Source organism: Sminthopsis crassicaudata, chromosome 5 (genome assembly GCF_048593235.1).
Source record: "Sminthopsis crassicaudata isolate SCR6 chromosome 5, ASM4859323v1, whole genome shotgun sequence".
Taxonomy (NCBI): domain Eukaryota; kingdom Metazoa; phylum Chordata; class Mammalia; order Dasyuromorphia; family Dasyuridae; genus Sminthopsis; species Sminthopsis crassicaudata.
This window is the reverse complement of record NC_133621.1, coordinates 303731467-303752799: the sequence shown is the minus strand read 5'-3', so window position 1 is coordinate 303752799 and position 21333 is coordinate 303731467. Positions and strand designations below refer to the sequence as shown.

Genomic DNA, 21333 nt, shown 5'->3' with positions numbered 1-21333 from the left:
TATGGCCATTTCCCAGATTAGGAAAGAGAAGTCCAGAAAGTCAAAGTCCCAGGTAGGATTCGAAACCAGACTCTCTGCCCCCAAATTCAGTCCATTTCCATCATGGGCAAAGTCCCCCTTTTTAAATCTCATTGAAGGCATTTTGGTCCAATCCTATAATTCTTAAAAGATCTTGAAGATGCTTTTGTTTTTATATTATAGTCGCTTACAAATATTCTCTTTACTACATCCAATAATCAAAGAAAATCAGCTAAGTAAAACCAACCAGCCAAGTGACAGCATCTGAGGATGTATTCAGCATTCTACACCCATAGTCCCCCACTTCTCCACCATAAGGAGGGAGCTCTATTTCCTCACCTCTCTAAGGCAAATGTCAGTCACTACAGTAACACAGGATTGTGTTGGTTGCACAATCGGTCGAGCAGTTTTTCCCTTTACACTATTGAGGGCATTGCACTCGTTCCAAATTCCTAAACCAATTCTTTCTGGCATCAAAAGTGAACCACGAGATTGGATTAAACTCACAAAAAGCCAACAGTGACATGGAGCGAGGCAATGGAAAGGATCTTACCTAATGTCCAGCCCGGAGCTCTGTAGACAGCAGGCGCTTAATAAATGTTAAGCTGGGCTTATGCAATGATGTCAGAAGAGGGGTCCTCAAATTATTTGATGTGGAGGTGTCCCCTGGCTGGTACAAAGATGCAAGACTTGCTTGCCCACCCCTCCAGCTTTCACTTTTGTGCCCCCTTCAGAAAAAAAATTCTGGGAAGAACTGACTGTTCTTTTAATTTGATAATGGAAAGAACTTGAAGCATATTAGTCATTTAGCAAACATTTACCAAGTGCCTGCTGTGTGCGGGGCCCTGGGCCAGAAGCTCCGGGGGCACCGAGATGAAAACCAGGTCTTGCCCTAGAAGCTCCACATGGGATTGAAGAACAGCTTCGGGGACTCAGCTCATACACTAATCGGGAGAGGGGGATGGAGGCCATTCTTGTACAAAGCACGCACCGGGCACTGAGCACTGGCAAGACAAAGAAAGGAAAAGAGCAAGGCCCCTGCCCTCAAAAAGCTTACAGTCTAACAGAGGAGACAGCATAGAACCGTGCACTTACAAGAAACAGGCTTGTAAAGGAAACTTAAGGGAAAGCACTGCCAGCTAAGGAAACTGAGGGAGGCCTCCAGCAGGAGGCTGGACTTGAGCAGCCTCTCAGAGGGAAGCAAGAGGCAGAAAAGAGGCTGAAGGAAGGAAAGGAGGAAGGGATGGAAGAAGGAGTGGGGAGAGAAGGGAGAGAAGAAGGGAGGGAGAAAGAAGGAGGAAGAAAAACAGAATGGAGAGAAGGAAAGAAGGAATGGATGAAGAGAAAGAGGGGGAGAAAAGAAGGAGGAAGGGAAAACAGAATGAAGAGAAGGAGGGAGAGAGGAAAGAAGGAAGGGATGGAAAGAAAGAAGAGAAAGAGGAAGAGAGGGCTTTCCAAGCATGGGGAACAAATGGATGTGATGTAAGAGGAGCAGTGATCAGGTCAGGGCTGCCAACTATGGAATGTTCAGAGGGAACCCGAGTGTAGAAAGGAGCCAGCTTGTGAAGGGCTCTACATGGCAGCGTATTTTCTATTTTATTGGGGAGGTCCCAGGCACAGAGCAGGGAAGGTGACGTGATCAGGAGGTGTTAAGGCCTGTTCCAGGATGCTAGGTATTGAGAGAGAGGGGAATGTATATAAGAGATGTTGTAAAGGCAGAATTGACAAAATTTGTCAACGGTTTAACACACAGAGTGAGAGACAACTCAAGGATGCTGTCAAGGTTGGGAGCCTGAGGGACCGGAAAGATGGCGGCACCTTGACAGGAACAGGAAAATTGGGAAGAGGGGAAGGTCTGAGGGAAAGTTGATGAGCTCTGTTTGGGATATGTTGCGTCTGTTATATCTAAGGGACATCCAATCCAAGATGGTTAAAAAAAAAAAAAGCAGTTGGCAATGAAAGGTTAGAGCTGAATTCATAGATTTGGGAACCTTCCTCATGGAGATAATTGAACACATGGGAGCTGGTACATGGGAGGATGAGGAGAGAAAAGTGGGATGAGCTATTCTGGGAGGTAGTAAACTGTCCATCCTTCCAGCAGAGTTTGACACTCACTGGAGCTGTGGCAAGAGCAATCTTCATCGGGTCCAAATTTAAGGAAATGACCTCTGAGGTCACGTCCAACTCTGCAATTCTGTGATTCTGCAGGCAGCGTGTAGGGAGCCAGCACAGCTTTCTGAATGAGGGGGTTACATGGAGCATCATGGGAGAATGAGGGACCTCTTCCCCATACAATCTGTGAGACTGTGGGCTCGTTACCTCTCCGGACCTCATTTTTCTTCCTGTGTAAAATGGGAAGGTGGAGGCTCGATGCCCATTGAGCTCCTTGCTCTGAATCTGTGAGTCTGATTTTCTCTGAAAATGAGAGCCCCAGCATCTTAAGGTGGGAAGAGGCCAGAACTATGGAAACCAATTTAGAGGCTAAAGCAGTAACTTGGGCAAGCAAGGATGAGGCTTTGGCCTGGGGCAGGGGTGCTTGGGAGGATGCTGAGCGTCTGTTTCAGAAACTGAGGGCCTGCTCTCCCTTGTTATAAATACTGTCTCAGGAGTCAGCCCAGACGAACTCCCCTTTGGGAACCCCAGGCTGCTGCCTTTTATCCCGACAAGGCCGGTGCTCCTTCCTGATAGCAGGGCTCTTCCCATGAGGAAGGTGCTCCCGAGGCTCATCCAACATCCCTTGGGCAGAAAGCCTCAGGGATCCGGGCTTTGTGCCTCCACCAAGCCCTGCCCATTTCATCTGGGGATAACAGGGAGGCCTTCGGGAGGCAGGAGCCATTTTCAGTAGCTGTCCAAAGCCCACTTCAAGTTTATTTTCTTAGGGATAATGGCCTTCTCTGGGTCACATTCCTCCCATAGAAAAGCAAATACAGAGAATGTAATAAAAGGCAATTCTAAAGGAACCCTGAAAGTGGCTCCCATTGAATAAGCTAGCAGGAAAGCCGCAAGAAGCTTTCTGGGCTCTCACCAAAACCTTTCAAAGCGGTGCAGAAAAGCACAAACGGGAGGCTAAGGAGGATGCTCCTTGGAGGGGACTCATGAGTGAGAGATACAGTAGCCAAGGCTGGTATTATTATTATTATTATCATCATCATCCAAAGATGTGGAAACCAAGGGCTAGAGAGTCTGACTTATGGAAGGCCGGAGAGGTCTGAGAATGTTCACATGGAAAGGGATATCAGCAATCCTTCATTCAGTGGGTGAAAAAACTGAGACCTAGAGACCATGGCATCCCTAAGGCCCGAGAGGGAGTGGAGACAGCGCTCTTATCTCTCACGCTTCCCTCTCGAGGTTCATGGTGGGATGAGGGCAGGTTTGTGACTGGAGGCATAGCAGGGAGGACAGGATCTCCAGGCTGGGAGGGACCCAGGGCCCTGTCATACAGCCCATACCTGAAAGGCACTCCTGCCCTTCTGCCTGAGGAGCTTTGGGGAACAGGGGAGCTCAGGTCACTGTGGAACTGCTCCAATGGTGGAGGAGTCCTTCCTTCCACTTAGTCTAAATCTGCATCCTGGCAGCTTTCCACCTCCCTAGCTTCTGATTCTGCTCTCCGGGACAAGCGGGAAAAGTCTAATTCCTCTTCCATGTAAAAAGCCTTATTAAGTCCCGCCTGGGAAGATAGAGTGGGCTCTGCCCTCCTGGAGTTTACAAGCTTCCTTCTGAGAAGAGAAGAGCAAAGTGAGCCTTAGACAGAGTTCCAGAGTGGCCCTCTGGGCCAGAATATGATCATTGGGATTTTCTACCTTGTGTCACCAGGCCAGCACCCACCTAGAAGGCAGGCATCCGGGACTGCTAACCCAGCCTTGTGGCTGAATCATCTCTAGGCTGGGAGGAAACACACTTTCCTGACATTCTCAAGCTTCTTCTCTGTCTTTGGAGATCTATGGAAGGAACTAGGGTTCTTTAGCCTCAAGAAATTCTATCCACAGTGCCATGGCCATGAGAGCCATCTTTGAATACCCAAGGGCTGCCCTCCATCCCCAGTGCCCTTACAGCCATCTTTGAATACCCAAGGGCTGCTCTACATTCTCAGTGCCCTTACAGCCATCTTTGAATACCCAAGGGCTGCTCTCTATCCTCAGTGCCCTTACAGCCATCTTTGAATATCCAAGGGCTGCCCTCCATCCTCAGTGCCCTTACAGCCATCTTTGAATACCCAAGGGCTGCCCTCCATCCCCAGTGCCCTTACAGCCATCTTTGAATACCCAAGGGCTGCTCTCCATTCTCAGTGCCCTTACAGCCATTTTTGAATACCCAAGGGCTGCTCTCTATCCTCAATGCCCTTACAGCCATTTTTGAATACCCTGTGAAACAGGGAAGAGACCTTTCTGCTTGGCCCCAGAGGGACTCACAGATAGAATGAGAGAGTAGGAGAAGGCCAGGACACATGCCTGACCCCACCAATTTTTCTATGGAAAAGGGATTTTCCTGCTTGGCCCTATTAGCTCCAGGAGCAATGAAGCCAGGTTTTGACTGGCTAGAAGGAAAAGTATCCCACGAATCTTGGAAGGCTGTGAGCCCTCTGTCCTGGGGGTGCTCCGGCCTGGCCTAGGGGACTATTTGCCAGGGACCACTGTATAAAGGAAGGATCAGGGGCTTTGTAGTCAGGAGCCCTGGGTCTGAATTCCAACTCAGCAACTTCCTCACTGGGCGACCTTGGCTACCACAAATTGATGGGCCTCAGTTCCCTAAGCTGTCAAAAGGAGGGGGGTGGGAGATAACTTCTGAGGGCCCTCCGGGCTCCCAGTCTAGGGCCATGCATTGTAGAGGGGATTCCAGGTCAAGGAAAGGTGGGACTCAGTGGCCAATGAGGTTTCTCCCAGGGTCGAGCTTTTGTGAAAATCGCCTGGTTTCCTTTTATTCTACCCTCTCCTTTGCCTCTCCAAACTCTTCCTGGCCTCCTGAAGGGGGAAAATGCCATGACTTTATCAAGAGTGAAACTGCAGAGTGCTCTAACAGATGATGAAAATACCTTAATGAGGTCTTGGTCCGGCTACACTAACAATGCTAATTGGTTTCAAGACCTTTTTTTATGTCTAACTAAATGGATTCCTGAGTATGTTATTAGGAGAGGGCTTCCCCCTCCCCACTCCTAATAACAGAGTCCATAATCTCCCCTAATTTAAGTGGAGGACAGCCAGTCACAAGGGTAGATATTAAAAAGGTAGGAAGTTACTCTAGTAATCCGCTGTAGCTTCCGGGACTTGGAGGTCCAGGACGTGGGCTCTGAAACGCTTCCCCAAGCAACATCAGAGACTTTCCGAGCCGAGACCCCAGACCCAAGAGAGGACCCTCTTCTTCTCCCCATCTCCACGACCCCGGTTTGGAACGCACCACACCGTAGAGGGATCTTCTTGCCGAAAATGAACAAAACAAAAACCGCCATGTACCGTGGCTGGCGAGGGTAATGCAGGCTCCTGAGTTCAGACTAAACAACTATTATCAAAAGGGCTGCAGTTATTTAAACAAGGCATTTAAGGCCCGGACTCAGCCGCTGGCCCTTCATAAGAGGGGCTGTTTCTGATTATCAGCGAGGGCTTTTAATTAAGATTAGTAAGGCCTAATTCCAGCTATAATTTGGCTTCTTTCGTTAGCAAATGTCTAGAAAAACGAGGCAATTAAGTTTAAATGAGATGAAGAGTTTCGAGGGCATATGAACTCTCCCAGCCCCCTTTAATAACAGAACCCAGCAAAGCCGACCTGGATTAATGCAGACCAGAGCTGGACGGCCAGCTGGGACAGGAGCGGGACCTGGTCTCGTTTGTGGGCGATGGGGAGGGGGCTTCCAGGCCTTGGGAAAAGCCTGGCAAGAAGAGGAAACATCCACGGGAAGAGAATCTGGGTACCTCAGGGTTATTGTCGTTGTAATCATTCATTAGGATCATTAATTCTTACTAGAGAAGCAATTTGACAGAGTGAATAAAGTACGGGCCCTGGAGCCAGTGAGCCCGGCTCTGCCTCTGCCGGTTCCCAGTCTGTGACCATGGACAAGTCATTCTTTGAACCTCAAGCAACCACTTAAGTTACAGGAGAGTCCTGTGCATTGGTTCATCATCATCGTCAGGGCTAGCGGTAACGGCAGCTCCACGGCGAGTAGGAAGAGACCTGCATTTGTACGGCATCACCCCAAAGGGAGAAGATCTGGAATGAAGGGATCTGACTTGGCATGCTGCTTCTGCTCTCCCTTCTCTGAGGGCTTCCTGGAAGCCCCTTCCCCTCACTGGGCCCAGTCAGCAAAATGAGGCCATTGGATGAGAGGCTCTGAAAGCAATAAATCCTATCTAGGAACCCTAAGTTCTGGCACTAGCTTAGTGAGTGAATTGGAATAAACCTCAATTCCTTCTTCTGTAAAATACAAACAATTGTACTTTCCTTCTCTTCCCGTGGGACATTTGGGAGGAAAATAGCCAGTCACCTGGAATGGAAAGAGGATGGCTACTCCGGGAGAAGGTAAGACCCTCTGGGACAGGGTCTTTTCCCTTTTGTCTTTGCATCCCCAAGGCCTGGCTCACAGCAGGACCTCCTTCCAGGCTCCCACACATTTCACCCGCCCTAGCACACACAGCTCAGAAATTTGGAAAAATGGCGCCATGGAGGTCAGAAGCTGCCATGGAGGTGCTTCCCCATCCCCCCAAGCCTGTTGGGCTCAGCCCCTTGGGTACAAGGCAGGTGCTCAGCCCTGGGAAAGCGAAGAAGGAAAAGGTGTGAAGTCCACAACGGGGATGCAATGTAGCCACAGACAAGAGAGCACCCAGAAGGGGAGCTAAGGACAGGGACGACGAGCACTAGCCATTATCACAGAGACACGGCCTGCCACAGAGAATTACAGGAGGAATCTCAAGACCACTCTACTGACAGCTCTTTTTGTGATAGCCAAGAACTGGAAAGGGAGTGGATCCATTGGGGAATGGCTGAACAAGGTGTGGCAATGAAGGTAATGGATAAAGATGATTAACAAGCTGATTTTAGAGAGGCCTGGAAAGATTTACACGAACTGATGCTGAGCGAAACAAGCAGAACCAGGAATACATTGTATACAGTAACAGCAACAATGTGTGATGATCAACTGTGAAAGACTCAGTTCTTCTCAGGGGCTCAGTCCAAGGCAATCCCAAGAGACTTTGGACAAAAAACACCATTTGCATCGAGAAAAAGAACTAAGACACTGAATGTAAATCAACACAAGCTATGTTCACTTCTTTTTTTCTGTTTTTCTCCCTCTTCCATGGTTTTTCCCTTTTGCTCTGATTTTTCTCTCCCAGCATAAACTAAAAAAACCAACCACTCTACTAAAGACTTTCCCCAAAGGCTGGCGTTAGGAAGGGAGCTGGGGCACCTGTTCTACCTTCAGCAGTGTAGAACCAGCAGCGCCTGGTTAGAATACTCTGAAGTGTCCAGGGGGCAACTTCCTCCCTCTTGCACCCCACCTCTGCTGAGGGGAGCTCCTCTGTACCCCATCCCGCCCTGCTCCCAGAACACCCACAGCTGCCGTCTCCCAGGGTTCTTAGGGAGCTCAGCTCTCTCCCACATCCACCGTTCACTTAATTGAAAGGGTTTTCAGTATGATTTGTCCCAGGCTCAAAAATCGCTAGTAACAGCTCTGGCCTGCTAGCAGGGGAAGGAGCTTGGGAGTGTTCGGTCAAAGGAAAACAAGTCTCAGGGGAGACACGGATGCTGTCTTCTTATAGATGGAGAGACTACCACAGAACAGAAGGACCCCCCCCCCTTGATTTGCTGGACCCTGGAGAACAGGTGTGAGATGGGACGAGGACGGGGCGGAGTGGTAGAAAGCCAGATTTCATCTCAGTGCATTTAAGAACTTCCTAGTGATGAAGCCTGTCTACAACTGGGAGGGACTATCTCTGAAGGTGGAAGACTGGGGGTCCCCTGGAGGACAGGATGACAGAGGGATGAGCCAGCTTCTCCACTGTTGTCAAGAGAATTAGTGCTTCGGAAAGGTTCCCAGTGGGGTCCGGATGAGGAGCCCCAGTCCCACAGCAGTCCCTTTTTGAGCCATACTGAACCTCCAAGCCAGGCTCCTGCAGAGATGGGCTGTGCTGGGTAATGTCCGCTCTCTCCCAGTTCAGGATCTGGTGGTTCTGTGGATGCCAGAGCTAGACGGGAACCTCAGTACCGTGAGCACACTCCATCCTCCAAGAAGGAACCCGAGGGGATCTACTCCAGGTGAGACATAGAGAGGACACACCGCTTGGGGATGGGAGATGGGAGATGGGAAGGGGCTTCCAGAGGAGCTGGCCTGTGCAGGACCTGAAGGCTCCCAGAGCCTCCGTTCCTTGCCCATGCCCTGCATCCTGCAGAATCTGGAACCCTCCAAGAGCAGGAGGGATCCCAGCGAGAATCCCAGCCCAGGCTCTCTAAGGCTGTGGGCCAGGCTCTTTCCATCAGGGGTCTTAGGGCCCAGAGCCAGGCTGGTCACCACTGAGAGTGCACAGGGTCAAGCCAGTCTGAGCTGAATGTTACAACTCACTCTCTTGTCATCGGGGATGGCCTCTGCAAGGGCAGCGAAGCACAACAAGGGGAGGGAGGGAAGAAGCAGGGCCAGCGAGGAGCCTGGAACAGCCCGGGCCTGGACCCAGCCATCAGGTGGACGGGCAGCGTCTCCTGGAGCCTCGCCATCAGTCTGGGTCTGAGATCCAGCCACTCCTGTGGGTGCCGGCGGAAGCGGAGCTGGCTGGTAAGTCTGGCTGCTCGGCCACGCCGCCGCTCCAGTGCTCCTCATATTTGTTTAGAGAAAACCGACAGACCTGCTTCTGATGTGCCTTGGCTGGGTGGGACCCCAACTTGATTGCTCCTGGATGGTTCCCTGAGGCTCTAAAAGCTGCCGACCTACCTTTGAGGAGGGAGCTTTCTCACAGGGAGTTCCCTAGGAACAGTCCCCGGGTGAAAAATAATCGGCATCATTATTAATAACTATAATTAAACTTTAGCTAGAGTTCTGTGGTTCTCAACACTCTGCCCTGCGTTATCTCAGTGGTTTTCATGTTTTTGTGAGACAGGCAAGGCTGGGGTTCTTGCCCCCATTTTATTGATGAGAAGACAGACTCCAGAGATGAGAACATATCAGCTTCTAAGGGTCAGAGACTGTCCTTGAAGCCAGATCTCCACAGGACCTCATTTTCTGGTGTATCCTTCTCTCTGATCTGGGGCCTAACTTCCGGCCTTCAACAAGTCACCTCCTCTGCTTCCAGCAGTGAAAAGAGGGAGGGGGTCGTCTCCTGGGGGCATCTCTGACTCGGGATCCTGATAATTCCAAGCAATTAGCGGGATAACTGCTCACAGGGTCTCTAGACCAGGGGTAGAAAGTCCACTTCCCTAGAATGCTGGGATTTCTGGACACCTTCCCATTTCATCCTGACAGCATCCCAGTGGTACACACAAGGACCCTGAGGCTGGGGGCAGGGGCTCATTGCTTTGGTTCATCTCTGGAGGACAAAGTTGGGTAGTTAGAGACTTTAGCACTGGAGATTCCATGGTCCTGGGCTGCTCTGCAGGGACCAGGGTCCCCAGGGAGATGGCAAGGAAAGAGCTGTGTCTGACAGACCAGACTCCCCATGTGGCCACAGGCAGGTCGGACAGGGCTCAGAGCTGTGACAGACAGAATCCCACCCAGGGAGATCCCCAGTCCCACCCAGTACAGGCAGAGGCCCAACTCCCGGCTGCACTTCCAAGACTTCCCTACATCCCTGCCTGGCCGAAGCCCTCAGCACAGGGCTGCAGCAACTGACCTACAGGGACGCACAGTGCCAGGAAAAACACGCATGGGACCAAACCGGACATTGGGGCTCTAGGCCCCAGTCACAGAAGCACCATTGGAGCTTTTTCACCCTCCCAGCCACTGCCCAGAGTCAGCAGTCAGGGGTCCCCGCCTCCTCCTGCCTCCCGGGGCCATCCTTGCTCCCAGCGTCTCCTAGGAGACTTTCTGACCAACAGGAAGCTTGGGAGAGCCCTAGGCATCCCGCCAGCCTGGCCGTTGTCTATCTGATCACACGCCTTAAACCATTGACCCATTGCTCAGGGGCTAAAGGCCAAACTCGCTGGCCTGGCAGTCAAGGCTTTCTACGATCCAGAGAGGTGGGGAGAACAAAACTAACGCTGGGCTGGGGGACGAAGCCTCTAGCTTCCATGTCTGCCTTCCAGGATGCTCTGTGCTAACCTGAGTGCTCCCAGATCCTCTGCCTCCCTCAGTCTTCTCTTCCCTGGAATAGGGGATCCAAGGATTGTTGGGAAGAATCCCCGAGTAGCGCACATCCCAAACATTCGAGCACAGTGTCCCCAAGAAGGCGGCAGGCTCTTTGACTCCCCAAGTCCCTCCCTGTTAGGATTACTAAGTGAGAACTCGGGTTGTCTGGATAGTGACAAGGTGAGAATTCAGGTTGGACAATTACAAGGTGAGAACTCAGGTTGACTTGATAGAGGGGGCAAGCTCATTGGCTGGGGTGGTTCTTCCCAGAAGCCCTTGCATTATCCCACGCCCATTCTCTGGGAGGATAAAAGACACAATATTGGGCCTGGAGAGCAGATTGGACTGGAGAAGGATAAGAGCTGGAGGAGATTCAGAGCCAGAATTCAAGGAAAAGACTCTGAATTGCATCAGGCTTGACGGGGCTCTCTGCAGGAAGGGAAATCATTTCTCTGGACAAGAGTTAACAACAACTGCCTGGAGACAACGGTTCGTTACAGGAAGAAGAATCTGTCGGAGAGATTTGAGTAGAAGACACAGCAGATCTCTTCCCAGAGAGCGATCCAGCAGCTTCTGGAGACGACAGCTCGCTACACCTCCCACTATCTCAGAGTCCATGTTTGCAGACGCAGTTCCTTTCACTCCTCCCCACTTAAAGACGGCTCTCTGTCCACCAAGATGTCCTGTAAATCGCCCCTCTCTTTTGGTCTGGGATGGTCCCATTCCCACTTGGACTGGGGGATCCCTCCCAGGTCTTTGATGGGGAGCTCCAAGTCCTTCTCCAAGAAGCCTTCCCTCATCTCTCTGGTCCCTCTGACCTCTAACCCCAGGCTCTGGCCCCTCCGCATGGACATAAGCCATAAATCTGCAGAGAATCAGCATTCTGCTGGTTTGTTGTTCATGCCTTATATCCCCAGGGTTTAGAGCAGACGCTCACAAAATGTGTGTTGTTTGATTAATGACTCCCATCTCCCCAGCCCTGTGACCTAAGACTTAGGAGAGAAAATGCAACTTCAAAACTCTCCTCCTACAAGGGTATTTCCCATGACTGCATTAAACTCACCCCGGGTCCCTGGTAGATGGCTCCACAGAGATTACCATTCGAAGACCCTCTCATTATCAGCGGGAATGAGCTTTACAAGAGCTAGCATTTATGAGCATCTTAAAGTTTAGAAACATTTTTAAAACAAATATCTCATTTCATCCTCATGTTTTGGGGACTTATTATTATAGCCATGGGACAGATGAGGAAACTGAGGAAGGCAGAGGTTAATGACTTGCCCAGAGCATCTCAGGGCTGATTTGAATTCAGGTCTTCCTGATTCCAGATCCAGCCTGTGACACACCAGCTGTCCTAGAAAGGCAGGACACCAGAAGGTGTATGGCCCTCTGAAAAGAAGCCTTAGAGTGGAGGGTGCCCTGAGAAGAGCTGCACTGAGAAGGGGCTCCCTCTAAATGGAGAGGTCCCTCACGTATTCCTGTCTGTGAATGATACAGTAGCGATTGCATCAAGCCTCCAAACCCCCCTCATCAAAAAGAGACTGACCTAGTAATCCTCCCAGGAAAAAAGCGGACGAGAGCTCCAAGGCCGGCTGAGCGGCCCACGAGCCCTTCTGAGCTTGGCCAGCAGAGCCCGCAGTGGGCGGGGGACAGCAAGCTGGCTGACCTTGGGTTTGGCCTTAGTAAAACATTAGCCTATTTTTTAAGAAGTCACACGAAACGTGGACATTGCTGCCAGCTGATCCCCATCTAATGCCATTCCTGAACACAGCTTCTCTCCAGGTCTGTTTCCTCCTGCCTAAATGGAGGGAGTAGACCAGATACTCTCTAAAGTCTCTGTATTCAAGGACCCCTCGGGAAGCTCTGAAGTGCCATGTTCTAAGGCCCTTCCAAGCTCCAAAATTCCCTGATCGTGGGTCCCTCCCAGCTCCAGCAGTCTCTAATCTGAGGTACCTCCCAGCTCTGCCATTCTGGGTCACGGGGTCCTTTCTGGTTCTGAATTTCAGCACTGTCAGATCTCACTGGGCAACAACATTCCATATTCTAGGGTCCTCCCTCACTCTGACAGTCCATGTTCTCGAATTCTCCAAAGGAGAATTTTCAAGCACCTGGAATAATAACCAAAAAAAGGGCTTTTTTCTTTCCTTCCTTTAATCCTGTTAGGGATGAGGCTCTGGCTCCCCTGATGCCACAGACTGAGAACTCACAGTCAGAAGGGACAGGCAACCCAGAGCTGAAGGCAGAAGACAGGAGCCAAATCCAGAAATTCCCTGTGGGTCCTTTAGGGCCAGGAAAAGGCCCCCAGGAATAAGATATGGTTTCAAATGCTCTGTTGACTTCGGCAGAGCAGCCCCGCCTTTTTCAGTTCTGTCCATCATCCCTCTTTTAATGGAGGCTCTGACGCAGGAACAAATACTTCGCCTCTGAAAGTCTCTGAGAGGATGCACACTGAGTCAAGGGCACGCTGACATGACTTGAGACCAGCTGACTTCATTTCCAGATCACATAAAACGGGCTGCCCTCTCTGGATTAATCTTTCTAAATCAGGGGTGTGGGAGGAATGGAACGAACCAGAGGAACCCAGAGTCTTTCTTTAATTTACTTCACAGGACATAAAGATGGGAGGCACCCGCAGAGATCATCCACTATAACCCCTTCATTTTACAGAGGGGGAAACTGAGGTCCACAGAGCAGAGGGCTTCAGCCAAAGTTTCACCCTGCCAATAAACAATTAGTAAGTGCCACTAGCTGCCAGAGCTGAGGTACGAGTCTAAACGGCCTTACTGCCTGTGTGAGCTCTGGCAAGTCACTTGCCCGCTGTAGGCCTCAGTTCCCACATTTGCAAAATGAGGCTTTAATGGGAGATAATCTCTAAGTTTCCTTTCCCCTCTAAATCTTTGACTTGGTTGGGTTCTTTCCATTATATTATCTCTATTTCAATAGAGAAAGATATTGGGAAGGAGTAGAGGGAGAATTCTGGCTTTTGTAGCAGAGTTTAGACCACTTAAAATGTGAAAATAGAGCAGAAGTCCTTGGATTCTCTAGCTTTCCCACTTGCTAGCTCTGGAACTTTTTGTGCAAATCATGCCCGTTGTCGCAACTTTAGTATCTTCTTCGGTTTTGAAGGTGACATCAGATCATCTCCAAAGACCTCCTAGCTCTGGTGTTCCATGTTTCTTACATCCCTCCCTCTCTTTCCCTTTCTTGAGGCCCCTCCCAGCTCTGACATCCCTCATTCTAAGCCCCCCAACTCAAACATTCCAGGTGGGAAATGCCTTCCCTTAAGCTATTATTTCTTTTTTTTTTTTTATGCTTTTTTAAAAGCTTTTTTATTTTCAAAACATATGCATTGATAATTTTCCAACATTGACATTTTTCCTCTTTTTTATTATTAAAGCCTTTTATTTTCCAAACACATGTATAGATAATTTTTTTTTCCCCTGAGGCTGGGGTTAAGTGACTTGCCCAGGGTCACACAGCTAGGAGGTGTTAAGTGTCTGAGACCAGATTTGAACTCGGGTTCTCCTGAATTCAAGGCTGGTGCTCTATCCACTGCGCCACTTAAGCTATTATTTCTTTCACCATCGTAAGGCTCACTGGCAAACATCAGTCACTTTAAAAGAAAAAAACCCAACTTTTTAGACTAAGTAATAACAAAACCACTTTCAGCTCCCACCATGCTGCTCTTCCCAACGGCCTAAGGAGGCCCTCTAAAAGCAGGCCCTGGCGGCAGTGAGAAGGTACCATTCCTGAGACGGCCTAAGAAGTGGCAGCTACCGCAGCAGGCCTGGGGACAGCAAATAGGGGCAAGGGGCTGGGGGGGGGGGTCCAACATGTTCAGCGCTTTAAGAACCCGACGGATTATAGAAGTTCTGATCCAACAAAGTACATGGAGGCAGGTTGGGCGAGGAGCCTGGGGAGGGCTCGAGGACATCCTTACCTTCACACTGCCTGCCTTCTCCTTTGTAGCCCGGCTTACAGAGGCACTTGTACGCTTTGGGGGTGTTCTGACAGATCGCATCTATGTGGCAGTCATCGGTCCCCTCTGCACACTCGTCCGTATCTGAGGAGAGATCATCAGAGACACATGGGAGGCAAGGTGGCTCGGTCTGAGGGGAAAGGTCAGACAGCCCAGGAGCCAGCCTAGCCCCAGCAGCTTCAAGCTCTGTCTTCCTGTCTCTATCTCTTTCTGTCTCTCTTTCTCTGTCTCTCTATCTCTCTTTTTGTCTCTCTGTCTGTCTCTCTCTCTGTCTTTGTCTCTCTGTCTCTTTCTCCCCCCCCCTCTCTCTCACACACACACACACACACACACACATACACATTTTTCCAACAAGCCCAAGTAACCACAGCTTTGCCCCACCTCAGAGTCACAGAGCTCTCACTACTACTCAGAGACAGAGGCAACGCAGACATTATAAGTTCTGAACCTCAGTTTTCCCCATTTGTAAACAAGGAAAGTAGGCTGGTTGTCACAAGAGCTGTACCTCTGAGCATTCTGTGGAAAATGAAACATCAATCCCCTCCCCTTCTCCCCCCCAGGTCCAAGTTCCCTTCTGAGGGATTTGGAGGCTGCAAAGGGCTGGGGATGGCCTGGGTGGGCACGGGCCCCTCGTGCTCCTCCACTTCCTAGCTCTATGATCCTTAGAAAGCTTTCCCCCTCTCCAAGGGTTAACTTTCCTACCTCTAAAGCCAGACTGTTCATGCCTTGTGCTCCCTAGCTCATGGGGATGTTGGAAACATCACCAAGCCATTAATCAACAGCCTTTATTACAGACCTGTTACAATACACCAGGCACTGAGTTAGAGAAATTTGGGCCACTGGGGTGCGCTCTCCCTGACTCCAGGGCCCACCCTGCCCTCTCCCCATCTCCTCTCACTCCAAGCCCCAAGTTCAAGGGTTCCCGGGGCTCCTGCATCCTTGTGGGCTCAGCAAGACCGCTAGCTAGCTAAGCCATCCCCCAGGCTTAGGAGCTGGTAAATAACAACTGGCATTCGGGGGATCTGGGGCTTATGAAGTCAAGGGAGCCTAAAAGTCATTATTAAAGCAGATTGCTCTGTGAAGTAATGAGCTCCCTGTCACTGGAGGGACTTAAGAGAAGACATGTTCAGGTCATTATTAAAGCAGATTGCTCTGTGAGGTAGTGAGCTCCCTGTCACTGGAGGGACTTAAGAGAAGACATGTTCAGGTGGGCTGTAGAATGAGCTTTAGGTTAGGTCTGGGTTCAAATGATCCCTTAACAAGCACTAAGTAATAACCTCCAGAGAAATGTCCTGCATTTAGGGAACCTCCATGAGATTGGGAGGAAGAGAGAGACAGAGACAGAGACAGACAGAGGACAGAGAGAGAGACAGAGACAGAGACAGAGAGAGGACAGAGAGAGAGAGACAGAGAGAGACAGAGAGACAAAGATAGAGAGACAGAGACAGAGAGAGAAACATGCAAATTTGCACAAGTTATCTTCCATGTGATTCCAGGGCAGAGGCACTAGAATCTGGAGTGCTTAGAAAAATGATGCTCCAACTGAGCTCGGAAGAGAACCTGGGATTCCAAAAGACTAAGATGAGGAGAGAGAATATTCCAGGCCTAGAACTTGGCTAGCTGGTCTCCCCAACTCCGAGGTCACTGGGCTTGGAAGCAGCAAGGCTCAGCTTCAAATCCCACCTCACTAATTAGCTCAAGTCACATGACCTTTCTAGCCTTGCTTTCCCCATCTATACGATGAAGGGGTTAGATCTGATGCCCTTAGAGGCCCTTCCAGCTCAACCCGGGGACCAAACTCTGAAAATACACCATAACACAGATGATGTGACTTTGTGGTTTTCTAAGTCGCGATGAAGTCTGCAGAGCTCCATTTCTGTTTGAATTGGACACCACTCCTGCCCAGTCTTGGAAGACTTTCAATGACAGGCTTTTTTAGCATTTTATTTTTCCCCAGATAAATGTAAAATCAGCGACAACTTATTAGCTAATGCAGAGATCATTGTCCCTATTTTACAGATGTGGAAACTGAAGCTCAGAGAGGGATCCTAGCATTTAGAAGGGGAGGGACCTTTCAGATTCCCTCTCCGTATTTTATATATGAGTCCAGGGGCAGGTGAGTGATCTGCTGAGAGTCACAGGGGTAGTGCACACGTATCCCAGTATATCTGAACCCAGGGCCTTCCAATCCAAATTATTTCACGATACTTCCTAGACTTTCCACACAAAGCTGCCTCCCTGGGAGAGTAACAAATCACCGTTTATTGTGTGGGAGAGGAAGAAGGGAATTCTTTTCTGGGCCAGTTCTTTTGATCGCAAACTCTCCTTCCTGATTTCTCCCCTCTCTCACCCCCATCACTGAGTTTCCTTTGCTTCCCTCTCCCTCCCTCTGGCAAAGCCCTGCCTCTCTCAGGCCTTTGCTTTCCTTAGCCCCAAAGCCGAAAGGTTCAATGAGACGCCTCGGAAGGTCGTTTCCCTTTGGGGCAATTTGGGATGGTCTGTGCCAATTTCTGGCTTGGAGGGGTTGGGAGTGGGTGGGAGGGTCTTTGGGCCCTGCAGACCTGAAAACCAGAAATGATGTTCCCTCCTCTCCATCAAACACTGAACTAGGATCTGTGGAGAGAGTCCAGAAGGAAGCAAAGAGAAGCTGGCCCTCCTGGGGAGGGGGAGGGGAAGGAGGAGGGAGGGTCGGGTCACAGACTGTCTTGGCTGGTCCGGATTGAGACCGTGGGAGACTCCTGGAGCCCGGCCCTCCCGACCTCCCCCCTCCCACCTACCCCTCCAGCCTAGAGGCAAAGCAAGGAGCTATTGATAGAAAGCCCTAATGTCAATAAGGAAAAGTCAGCCTTCCTGGGAAGCCGGCTTCAATGAATCCCTCCCCAACTAGGCAGGGGGTGGGGGAGACGGGGAGACAGACAGAGAGAAATTAGGGCCGAGGAGCACTGCTCGCTCCGAAGGACTCGGTATCCGACTGGAGAGGTCGGTGTCCGCCTTCCAATTTAGGAGAGCTGAGAGAAAGGGAAAGAGAAAGCCAGGCTGGGAGAGAGGCAGTAGAAGGGCTGCCTTTAGCTGTGAGGGACTGCGATCCTACAAAGAAACTGGGGTAAGTGTGGGCCCTCAGCTTTAAGGGAAGCAGGGGGAGAGAGGGGAGAGCCGGACTTCTCTAACCCGGGAGACAATTAGCGGGAGACGAAATCTGAGTCTCAATCTGGTAGCTCAGGCAGAGACAAAGTGAGAAGGGGCAATAACAGACATCACAATATCAGGCTCGGGGTGTGTGAGAGAGGGGGCAACCACTCCCGACATCCCGAGGCGCCCTTACTGATGTCTGCCTTAAGGTGACATTGAGAAGCGGTGCACCGGGGCTTCCCGAGTCACAGTTGGGTGCGGGGCGGGGATGGAGCCGCACACGGCAGCTTTCGGAACCCAGGTTAATTCTCGAATTCTGGAGGGCTCCCCCCATTACAAGATAACTTATTTAGTTAAAGCCCCTCTCCCCAGACAGAGAGAGAGACGAGTACTGGGACAAATACAAATACAAACTGCAAGCTGTGGGTGTGGGGTTTACCAGTGAATTCCAAGGGACACACCTGGAGGGGGTGCCGGGGGCGGACAGACACAAGGGCTGAGGATGACGGCAGGGTGGTGGGAAGCCCTCCACGGAGGACTGGCCCCTTCTGGCTCCTCTCCCTGGGACCCACCCCGGCTTTATGGGGGTGCTGGGGATTGGGAATACGGGACCGGAGCCGGCGAGTGTCCCCTGCAGGCTGCCCCAGCAACCCCACCCTCTCTCCTCCTCTCTGCTGTCCCTTCCTCCCCTCTTAGAGCCCAGTCCTCTTCACTGACCTCCAACTCCACTCGGCCTTTGCACTTGGGAATCAAAGGCAAGTCCTTTCCCTCTCTGGGCCGGTGAAGGACTTGGACTCAGTTTCTAAGATGCCTCTTAACTGAAAGACCCAAGATTGTTTTCACCTGGATCTTCCTGCTGCCTCATCCACTGTGAGTGTGAGTGTGAGTGAGTGTGTGAGTGTATGTGAGTGTGAGTGAGTGTGTGTGAGTGTGAGTGAGTGTGTGTGAGTGGGTGTGAGTGTGAGTGAGTGTGTGAGTGTATGTGAGTGTGAGTGAGTGTGTATGTGAGTGTGAGTGAGTGAGTGTGTGAGTGTGAGTGGGTGTGAGTGTGTATGTGAGTGTGTGAGTGTGTGTGTGTGAGTGTGAGTGTGGGGGGGGGCGGGGAGCTGAGGGAAGCAAATATGAGGATGTGCATGGACATAAGATGCAGGTTACAGACTCACGAGCCCCTCCAGCCGAGCCGAGGGCACTTGGAGTGGGGGAGGGTCCCTGATATTTTGGGGAGAGGTGGGACGGTGGGACGGGGAGGGTCGGCGGGGAGAGCCCGGAGGGAAAGGGGGTGGGGAGACGGACAGAAAGCAATTCAGCCTGAGCGAGTCAATGACCGGCTCCTCTCTTTGGAAAGGGACAGCTGGCTCAGCTGGGGCGAACCTGGGGCTTAATCTCCTCTCCCTGGGAAGGGGGTGGGGGAGAGAAAGGGAGAGAAGGAGGCAGGGAGGGAGGGAGACAGGCCGGGAGAGAAGGAGAGAGAGGGAGTGAGAGAGAGGAGAGGGAGTCACGCCTCAGATCGCGTAAATACCGGACGGAATCACTCTTCTGCCCCCACCCCCAGTTGAGTCCGGAGAGAAAGGCGGGGAGAGCAGACGTGCACATCCAGCTAAAGCGGTGGGATGGGAGCGGTGATTCGGGGTGTAAATACCGCCCAGACCCGCTCTCCCTCCGCTCCGAGCTCTTAAATACTGAGAGAAGGGGGGAAGAGAAACAAGGAGATGGGGGGGGGGCGGGGAGGCACAGACTACCCCGAACGACGGGCGAAGGAAAAGTCGGAGTGACCGGGCACTGAGCCGCTGCTGTCCCGCAGCCTGCACGCGCCCGGCTCTTAGAGAGGAAGAGGGGATGGGGAGCCCGGGAGACCCGCGGCAAGGCAGCAGCGGCCGGAGCCGGACAGCCGCAGATGGACAATCAACTGCAACTGAGCGAGTCAGGAACTTTCTCTCCCCCTCTCTCTGTCTCTGTCTCTCTCTCGCCCCCCCCCTTACACACACACACACACACACACACACACACACACACGCCCGCAGCGGGGTGCGGGTCTCGGGGGGAGGGAGCACCGCGGAGCGGCCCCGCCCCGTGCGCCCGGCTCGGTCCGGCCCCCGGCAGCAGCCCCTTCCTGCCTTCACACGCCCGGGAGAGAGAAGTTACTTTGGCAGAACTCAAAGCATCTTTCTTCCCGGCCGGCCCCGGCCCCTCCCCCCCGAGCCTCCCCTCCGGCCTCCCCCTTTAAAAGGCAGAGCCGCAAGTTGGAGGCGGCGCCCCCGGCCCGGCCCGGGATCCCCAGCGCGCGCTCCCTCTCCGCCACCTTCTCCAGAGCGGGTCCGGGGATGCGGAGAGGGCGCGGGCCGGCGGGCGGAGCGGGCAGGGCTGCGGGCAGGGCAGGGGCGGCGGGCGGAGCGGGCAGGGCGGCGGGCAGGGCAGGGGCGGCGGGCGGAGCGGGCAGGGCAGGGGCTGGGCGGCGGGCGCCGCCGGCTTACCTGGGGCCCCGGTGGCTCTGGCCAGGCGGCCCGGGGCGCCGAGGACGAGGAGCAGGCACCAGTGCCAGGGCAGGGCTGCAGCCCCCATGCTGAGGCCACGCGCGGCCCGGCGCACGCAGGAGCTGGCGGCGGGCGCTCGGGGTCCGGCCGCGGGCGGGCTCTCCGGCCGTCCTTCGCTGGCTCCGCGCTGCGCTGCCTCTCGCGGCCGCCGCTGCTGTGGCTGCAGCTCCCGCCGCTCTCGGCCGCCCGCCCGGCCCCGCTGGATCTCTGATAAGGGACTGGGCGCCGCCGGGGGCTGCGGGGAGTCCGCGGTGCTGACGACCTGACAGCCTCCCGCTGATTCGTCCAGGGCCCCCGAGGAGGGGCGGGACCGCTCCGGAGGCGGGCCAATCCCCAGTCGGGCTCCGGACGGGCTTTGGGGAGGGGGGAGTGGGGGGAGAACAAGAGCCGAGGTAGGGTCTGGTTTCGTGTGTGTGTGTGTGTGTGTGTGCGCGCCTGTGCGCGGATGTGTGTATATGTGTGTGTGCACAGGAGTGTGTGCGTGCCCGCACGCGCGCGTGTGTGTGCGTGCCTCGGGGAGGATGTGGCTGCAGGGCTCCGGTCCCTCCGGCCGCAGGAACCGGGCGGGGCAGGATGGGAGCCGGAGCCATCCCGGCTGAAAGGGACCCCGGCACAACGTGGCCCAGCCCCTCAGCCCGGAGAAGAAGAAGAAATCTGAGACCCGGAGAAAAGACTTGTCCAAGGTCGCCTCGCCACGCGGGGCCGGGGGTCCTGTCCCCCAGGCAGCGCCCGAGGCGAAGGTCCCCGTGAGGGGGAGCGCCCAGGCCGGGAGGCTTCCAGCTCTGGGCCTCAGTTCCTTCTCTGGAAAGTGGGGGCGGGGGGCCAGGCGGGAAGGTCCCCGCGGGGGCTGAGCCCGGGCTGCCGTGGGGGTCCCAACGTTCACTTCGCCTTTCCGGGCCCCTCCTCCCGCAGCGGCCTCGGACACCCCCGGATGCTGTAAGGCCCCTCTGGGACCCTTACCTAAAACAAGCCCGCCTCTGGGCGCCCTCCCGTGTGAGCCGCCCAAGCCCCCGCGTCCCCGCCTTCCTTCCCAGTCCCGGGAGAAGAAAGGGGAGAAGCATTTATAAAGAGCCCACTATGTGCGGGGCAGCAGTTAAACACTCTGTATCCCACCGCAGACTTTTGCTCCCAGTGACTCCAGCATCTATTAGGAGGCCCTGGCGCAGGCCCATATCCAGCCCTAAGTGCACAAACTGAGGCTCCCGGCCTCCAAGGAGCTTCTGCTCTGTAAGTGTCGGGAAAGGAGACGCACCGTGCTCACAGAGGAGTCTGGCGGGGAGCGACTCCGGCCTTGATGCTCAGGCTGGTTCTCCCTCCCGTAGGTCCCTGAGGTCATAGAATCGTAAATTCAGAGCCACAGGGTGGTCCCCCTTCCTCCTCCCCCATTTTCCAAATGGGGAAACTGAGGTCCAGAGAGG

The 21333-nt window shown here is 53.1% G+C and overlaps 1 protein-coding gene across 10 annotated transcripts in view; it reads right to left on the bottom strand.

The window, feature by feature from the left end:
* Positions 1–20119, bottom strand: part of SCUBE1 (signal peptide, CUB domain and EGF like domain containing 1) — a 207979-nt gene extending 187860 nt beyond the window's left edge. For all 10 annotated transcript variants that reach the window (XM_074271909.1, XM_074271911.1, XM_074271913.1 and 7 more), the window contains exons 1-2: positions 19856–20119; positions 14217–14339 (exon numbers count right to left, since the gene is read on the bottom strand). In XM_074271909.1, the coding sequence (XP_074128010.1) occupies positions 14217–14339; positions 19856–19943 (211 nt within the window). In that variant the 5' untranslated portion in view covers positions 19944–20119. The remainder of the gene's footprint in view (positions 1–14216; positions 14340–19855) is intronic.
* Positions 20120–21333: the final 1214 nt, after the last annotated feature.